The sequence below is a fragment of the Alosa sapidissima genome, chromosome 9 (assembly GCF_018492685.1).
Source record: "Alosa sapidissima isolate fAloSap1 chromosome 9, fAloSap1.pri, whole genome shotgun sequence".
NCBI classification, from domain to species: Eukaryota; Metazoa; Chordata; class Actinopteri; order Clupeiformes; family Clupeidae; genus Alosa; species Alosa sapidissima.
In genome coordinates this window covers 22,197,020-22,205,086 of record NC_055965.1, presented here as the reverse complement: position 1 = coordinate 22,205,086, position 8,067 = coordinate 22,197,020, and the positions used below count along the sequence as shown (strand labels likewise).

The following is an 8,067-nucleotide window of genomic DNA, read 5'->3' as shown; positions in this document are numbered from 1 at the left end:
AATTCTGTTAAATGACCCCACACTGAGCTTGAAGAACAACGGGTTAACATGCTGTTTTGAAATATTGTAAATTGAGCCGCAGGATACACATGTGGCCACCAGGCGGCAGTAGGCCTAAATTTGAGGATTCAGACTGCAATTTGAATAAAGTTTGCCAAAATGCATCACGCACTTCCGTTCCATTTTTTTTTTTTTTAAATCAGGAGGTCTGGGTGATCTTTGAAATAGGCGTAGTATAGACTATATAAATTCTACTACTATCGTGACACATTATACAATGTCCATACAAACATGCTCTTGTAATTAATGGGGAATTAACATGTGCGTAGAAATAGGTGCTAGTCATTCATATCTAACTGGAGCAATACAATAGTTCCATATGTAGAGATATGTCTCAATATTATTTATGTATACAATTTCCGAGGGCACGTCAAAATTCGTGACTTGTAAGTTTAATTTGCAAGCGCAAAGTTATGCATTGTGGTTCTTCAGTGTATGTGAGACAGTGTGTATATATTGTGTGTGTGTGTGTGAGAGAGAGAGAGAGAGAGAGAGAGAGAGAGAGATTTATAAACGGTTGCGTTTACGTAAGCATCTTCACAAGTTTTTTTTCCACACCATGCACACTCGCCTTTGGGAATGAGCAGAATGTATTATGGTTTGAAACAGTGAGAGACAGTGACTTTGTTATTGTTGGTTGGGAAAAGTAACACCCATGAATCCCATGATCAGCCATGGGCGCATCTGATTGGTTCGTTTGAGCATCGGGCGGAACTAATGCTTCAGCGCCAATTCAAATTTCCATTTGAAAGCGTTTGTAACTGGATTTGAATTGCGGTTACTCGTCTGCTGCGTTGGACAAGTCACTGTCGGAATCATTCGCTGCCGAAAAGTAAGTATATTTTCCAAACGAAATAGCACGTTAGTATGCATCATGAGATATTGGAAGCATGATACACTTCGGCACATCATTTCATCTAAGATATTTGCCGTCTAGAAGCTAGCATACTTTTCGCAGATAAACATTGTTCTTCGTGCAAGAGCCGATAGAAGCTAGACTACTCAAAGAGTAACGTCAATGCTAATAACGCTTACAATTTTGGTGCTATGTTGACGATCATGGTAGTTTCAAATCGGTGAAATTAGTCATTCATCCAAAATATGGCATTCATTCATTGTGATGTGTTGTTTTTTTCTTCTGGTAAGTCTTGCTGGCAAGCTAAGTGATATGTTAACGTTGTAACCTAACAACGGACGGCAGTGTGCTAACGCTATTTCCATGCTAACAAGGTGGGGTTTTATGCTATCCAAGTTATGGCTTATGCAAATCTAACGTTCAATGCTAACGAGCGATTGTTATATTATCGAACTAGGGTCGCAAATATCTATTTTGTTGGCATATTTTGATTTAATAATAGATCGTGTTTATGCAAGGTATAACATGTGCTTGATCTCGGTATATTTCCATATGCGACCGTTGTTTTGCATTTAAGTAAGTTATAACGTGGACGTCTTTGTTTCTGCAGCAATCTATCGTCACTATCAAAGATTGCACTAATAGACTTCATCTGAAAGACTGCACCATTGGATTTGGAAACTACAATCATGGATATTCACAAAAAGGTAGCTGTCCATAGTATCTTCTGACCTACTATTTTGTAGTAAGAAAGATTAGATTTCCCGGTTCTAACAATTCTCTCTCAACAGAGCAACAAGGAAAACGCTCGTCCCAAACTTGGACAACAGAAGGTCGTCACATCATTTATCAAAAGAACAGCTCCCGGGAAAACTGCGCCTTTGCAGTCCAAGAATGATGGGACGGTTGAGAAGAGGGCGGAACCCACAAAAAAGGCCGAACAGAGAGCCACAAGGGCAGCCGCTGCTAAACCAGCAGCAGAGGCCAAAAAGCCCCAAACACTGACACAGACCTTCCTCTCTCAACAGTCAGCCAGTTATAAAAAGCTGCTAACGCAAGGTCCAAAGCCTGCACCCTCCGCTCCTCCAAAGTCTCTACGTGGCACCTACAAGGGCAAGGTCGTCCAGTCCAAGGTGGACTGTTTCAGGAAACCCGGTGAAGCCACAACTGCAGCCACCACTGATAAAAAGGTGTTCGCAAAGCCAGCCGTACCCAAGGCTGTCGGCCCGACGCCAGCGACGTTGTCAAGGGTCAAGTCAAAGTCTGTTACCACGTTGCCTGTGAAGGCCGCACCTGCTGTCTCCCAGATTCAACCACGCAGGCCCAAGTCAGTCACCGACGTGCCTCTGAGTCACCCGGCGAGTAAAACCAACCACGGCCAACCACAAACGGTTGCCACCGTGCGACAGTTCCAGGTCATCAAGCGGCCGGCCACTGCCCGTCCGGTCCCAACAGCGTCGGCGTCGACCAGGCCGGTGACTGGACCGAAGGTGAGGCCTGTCCCTGCCACGGCCAAGAAGGCGAATGAGCAGTCGAGTCAGAACGTCAGAAAACCACCAGTCACCTCCACGAATCAGCGCCCCTCACGCAAGCCTGTCACAAGCACGCTCAGTCACACCAGGGTTGGCATGGAAACAGTGGAGGAGAGAAGGTGAACTACTTCTTCAACTACTCTACCTGTGACGACAAATGCATTTTTGTTCTGTTGTATATATGTTCAAGTTGCATTTAATGCAAAGTGTTTTATTTACTAATTTAGTATATATATATATATATATATATATATATATATATATATATATATATATATATATAGTATTGTTAGTAATCGGTCATTACACGCACACAAGGGTAGGTCTCTACTGCCACTACATGTGCACTACTAGCGTCATTTTCCAACTATTAGCTGCAGTTTATACATTGATTTTGTAAAATTTCTTCAGCTATGAGGTTAATACACAGGGGCATTTAATATGGTTTCGTTTTTCTAACTCGCATAAAACACTGTCTTGCGGCCTATACACAAAATGCCGTTTATACAAAGGAAATTACTGTATGTCTTGGTAATAGCAATGTAATAATTACAGAAGTATTGCTTTTGTAAAACTGGTCTTACACTATCTACACGTTTCTTTTAGTAGCAGATCTAAAGTGGCTGTAATAATACTAATGCATTCCATTTTTTTTTCTAACGGCTGTGTCTCTTTCCAGAGCAAAGTTAGCTGAGTGGTTGGCTGCCAAGGGCAAGACCCTGAAGAGGCCCCCCATCCACAACAGCGCACAGCCGACCCAAAGGACAAGACCTTTTGTCGTGTCCAAAGCGGACCTTCAGCAGAACCAGGAGCCCGTTGAGCCTCATGCCGCTGCTGCAGAGCCCAGTCCAGTTCCGGAGGCCGCCGAGGCAGAACCAAGGCCGGCACTGGAAGTGGAAGCTGTGGCTGAGCTGGAGACGGTGTCAGTGGAGGAGGAAGAGGGGCCGGTCATGAACACGACGCTGGACATGGTGGACAACTGTGAGCTGGACCTGCCAGAAGTGGACGTATGCATGGAAAACGTAAGCAGAGAGAGATGTGGGACTGCCATCCATTATGTTGGATCTGAATTTCAGGATCTAGAACGCGTAGAGATTTCTGTGTGTGTGTGTGTGTGTGAGTGAGTGAGAGATTTGAATGAAGTTCAACTGTAAACTCTGAGGTGGAGAGATGTGATGTGAATTAACTGCATCTCCTCCTGTATGAGGAGCATTTGCAATACCGCCAGGAAGCATTTCCATTTAGGACTCTAGCGGATGTGTGTGTATGTGTCAGAAACAAAGAGACGTGTCATGTGGGTTCAGACAGAGTTGTAGAGAGAAGTGACACAGTGTCTGGTGGTAATGATATGGTGTAATACTACTTTTTTCCCTCTTATCCATCACAACTAAAAGTACACTTACATTATAACAGGAAATGCACTTACTTATTTACTTATGTATGTATGTATGTATGTACGTATATATGTATAATGTGAAGCTTGCTGCAGTGTTGATGCCCTCTGTCCCTGCTCCTCTATACAGCTGGTGGTGAACCTTTGCGAGGCCCTGGAAGCCATGGAGACACCCTCTACGTGTCAAAGTGCTGGTACAGTCATCACTTCCTTACCGGGAACGATTAAGCCCGCTGACCAGTCAGAAATGGACAATGAGCTGTCTGTTCTTCTTGATATGTTATATTAATCAAGGGAAAGCGGTTGTGTACACTAGTGTACCGTATTTTCCGGACTATAAGTTGCTTTTTTTTATAGTTTGGCTGGTCCTGCGACTCAGGTGCAACATATATATATATATATATATATATATATATGTATATATATATATATATATATATATATGTGTGTGTGTTTTTTTTTCCTCATGACACATTTTTTGTCTGGTGCGACTTATACTCTGGTGCGACTTATCGTCCGGAAAATACTGTAATCTTTTGATGTTGTTTTTTTGGGAAAGCGGTTGTGTACACTGGTGTAATCTTTTGATTTTTATTTCAGAACAACATGCTGGTGAGAAGGACACAGTAGCAGAGCAGGAAGCTGCGGGGATGAAGGTGCAAGTAGGGGAGGAAGATGAGGAAGACGAGCAGGACGAGATTAAAGAAGCGTCTGCAAACAAGGAGACAGACGACGAGACGTCGACAGAAGAGAAAGAGAGTTCGGGCGAAGATTCCGAGTCGGAGATGGAGGCCGACTCGATCGAGGGGTCAGAATCAGGCAGCGACACACGTGAAGCAGCTCAGGCAGAGCCTGCCGTTGCAGAGCAAAAAGTGAAGGCAGAAGATGAAGACGAGGAGGTGGAGAACTGTGCCACAAAAACCCCAGAATGCAATGGGGCATCAGTGGTGAAGTTCAGCGTGAGGACGACCCCTTACCTACAGAGGTGAGTGTGTCTGCATAGATAGCATTTTAAACCCTGTGTATGTTTAATATGGTGGGTGTGTCTGCATAGTTAGCATTTAAACCCTGTGTATGTTTAATATGGTGAGTGTGTCTGCATAGTTAGCATTTTAAACCCTGTGTGTGTGTGTAATTATATATATATATATATATATATATATACAGTGTTTCCCCTAGAAATTTTTCCAGCAGCGGTGCTATTACTTAGCGGGTGGGGGGGGGGGGGTGTTGCGCATTTTTTTTTATTTTTATATCATACCTTCGTGTTTCTTTTGTGGACATTTTCAGCTTTCTTTTACATTATTGGTTAAAAATGATAGAAGAAAAATTAAATGGCACAACCATTTAATGACCATTAATAATTAAAAGATTATTTACAATTTATTTAAATTTGTCTTAATGGCAAAGGCCACACCCAATCTGCGAGCACTTAATTTTTCTGGGCTTTGAATTGAATTGAATTGTGGGGGGGCCATTAATGCTGACACGCATGCACGTAGCCAGATGCTCTCCTTGTAGTCTAATTCTCAGTCCCTAAACAACAAACCCACGTATAAAAAAGTAAATACTCACTTTTCTTCTACATCACTCCCACAGTTACCATACAACTCACTCACAATTAACTCGAAAAAGACCTAGGCTACTTGATTGAAGTGCGACCGTTCGTCTCACCGTCAAGAGAACGCTGAAGTTATGAGAACATGTCTTTCTGATAAGAGAATATAGGCTCCTATATGTCTAATGCCGTAAACGTAGAAAAGGTCTGTTTGTGATAGCCTATTATAGCTAAGTGGACAGAATTTAGGCTATACGTATATGCCAACATATGCTCATATTTCCTTTAACTATCAGACAGTTTAAACAGGCCTAGACTGTGTTCGCCTAGCTTTCCCATGCAAACATTACATATAGCCCTACGCTAACGTTACAAGTCTAGGCTACAATTAACGTTAAGACCATACACCTTGTAGCACATTGGTTTACTCTATTGCATTACTTACGTTTTAATAATTTGTCGTTGAATGTTGATGGAGGCTCATCTTTGGGAAATCAGCTCTCTGGATAAAATTGTCAGCCGGAGCAAGAGTTCTCAGAGTTGACGACAGGGGGGTAAATCCAATCAGCAGAAAGAACCGCATCACAACAGTAGGCTAAATCGCAACAAACTTTTTTCCCCCCATGTTAAATTCATTTCGGTAATCATGAATTGGTTTCTTTTATTTGATGTAGGCTAGGAGAGGAGGATGCATGTTTCACATTAGTGTCAATGTGTCAAAGCAGGCTTTGGATCAGAGGAATTGCTCAAGCTTAACATATGGCATAGGCTACAAGCGAATTCACGGCATACAAACAGCTTCGTGATGAAATATAACTAATATCATTTTTTATTGTCACCAGGCCTATAAGTAGGCTATTTATTGTGTAACCTACAAGTGAACGATGACACCATAGGCTACACTGTGGCGGAGCAAGACCCCATCAGTCGGATAGCTAAACAATGTAACCGTGTTCAGAACGTAGGCTAGCCATATGGGCTGCAGACTTGTCTTTGGGCTTGTAATCACCTGACACATCATGCCGCATATATGTCCTGAATAATGAGAGGCTAAGTGCGGATTTGATGCACTTAACTTACTCAAGACATTCAGAAAACAATTTCGAGATGACGTTGGCCATTGTGCTTTTACAGTGTGTTAAGTGAATCTCGTGATATTATGTTGCAGCGGCGCTGAAAATCCAGCGGCGGCGCTGCGCCGCTGTTAAATACATTGTAGGGGAAACACTGATATATATATATATATACACAATTCATAATCGTATATAAGTTATTACTATTTTCAACATGTCAACTGTATCTCCCTCTCTTCTCTTCCTCCATAAGAGTGAAGAAGAGGAGTTTTCATTACCTGTTTTTCTCCTTTCCCCTCTTTCCGCTCTTTCCCTGAATTGGAAACCAACAACCCCCTTCCAACGGAAAATGAAACCCACAGCGTTAAGAAGCGCATCGACGGCGAAACATCATCATCAGTTGCTGCCCCCTCCAGCTGCAGTTCGTCCCGGCGCCAACGGCAGAGCGGCGCGGCCGCCATCGGCGACCTGAAGTTCCTGACGCCCGTGCGTCGCTCGCGCCGCATCGAGCGCCAGTCTGCGCGTCTGCCCGCCGCCCTGACGGACCACGACCCCTGCGTGACCTCGCTTGCTGAGCTGGCCAGGCTCGAGGGCGGTGACGGCGAGGCCCATGTCGGCATGGCGACGGCAGCCAACGCCTACATCTACAGGCGGAACCCAGCGCTGCTCGACGAGTTGCCTGACGGAGACCTGACCCGTCTGTAAGGACACGCCTGATTGAGTGTAAGACTGGCTAAATACACCTGATTCAACCAATCACAAGCCGTTTTAAGGGTCTCAAAATTGTATCTTGCTTTTGATTGGCTGTAAAGCACAACCTGATGCAACCAATCAAAATTATATTTCCTTGCTGGCAGAACTCATGTATGGCATGTACAAATAGGATCAGGTAAACAGGAAGTCGAGCAGGTATACAACTGACCAGTCAACATGTAATGCATTTTTCTATGGGCACTTTGTATCAGAAGGTAAAGGATAAGCTTTGCTCTTTTATATATATACTATATATATATATATATATATATATATATATATATATATATATATATATATACACACACAAAACATGTTCAACTGTGTCTAACTCACCAATGCGAACTAACAGAATGTAATACATTGCCGTTCTAGCTTCTGCGGGTAATCTAGTGTCAATGGTGTCTCCATTAGACAGTGGGTCCTATTGCAATTCTGCTGCTTGAGGTCAAAATGCACAGTATTTACGTATATAAGCAGATATGTTTTGGGATGGTTCTTTATCTCTGTGCGTGTGTGTGTGCGGTTTGTCCTCTTAACCGTGCATCCCCACGACTCAATGGCAGTAAATTGTCGATGTGTTTTGAGGTGACGGTGAATGTCGGAGGTAACGTTGTCATGTCGACTGGTGTGTCGTCGTCTCGACGCATTCCTTCTCTGGTACTTAAATGACGGTCACTGAACCGTACTCGCAAGAAGGTTTTATTTGTAGTGACAAGGATGCAAGGTGAGGATCTGCGGAAGCCATTTTAACTAGTCTTTGTGTTCAAGAACAAAAAGAGAATTTTCTTGGAAGAGATTAGGAAGCTTGTTTTTACTGTCATTTTACTAATATGTTTTTT

General features: G+C 43.1%; 1 protein-coding gene across 1 annotated transcript; it reads left to right on the top strand.

Moving 5' to 3' along the window:
• Nucleotides 1–681: 681 nt before the first annotated feature.
• Nucleotides 682–7,487, top strand: si:ch211-266i6.3 (cytoskeleton-associated protein 2). Its single transcript, XM_042102874.1, has 7 exons — nt 682–892; nt 1,527–1,623; nt 1,708–2,567; nt 3,128–3,470; nt 3,972–4,035; nt 4,442–4,826; nt 6,835–7,487. The coding sequence occupies exons 2-7, from the start codon at nt 1,606–1,608 to the stop codon at nt 7,175–7,177; spliced, it is 2,013 nt and encodes a 670-aa protein (XP_041958808.1). The 5' UTR covers nt 682–892; nt 1,527–1,605; the 3' UTR covers nt 7,178–7,487.
• The last annotated feature ends 580 nt before the right edge of the window (nt 7,488–8,067 follow it).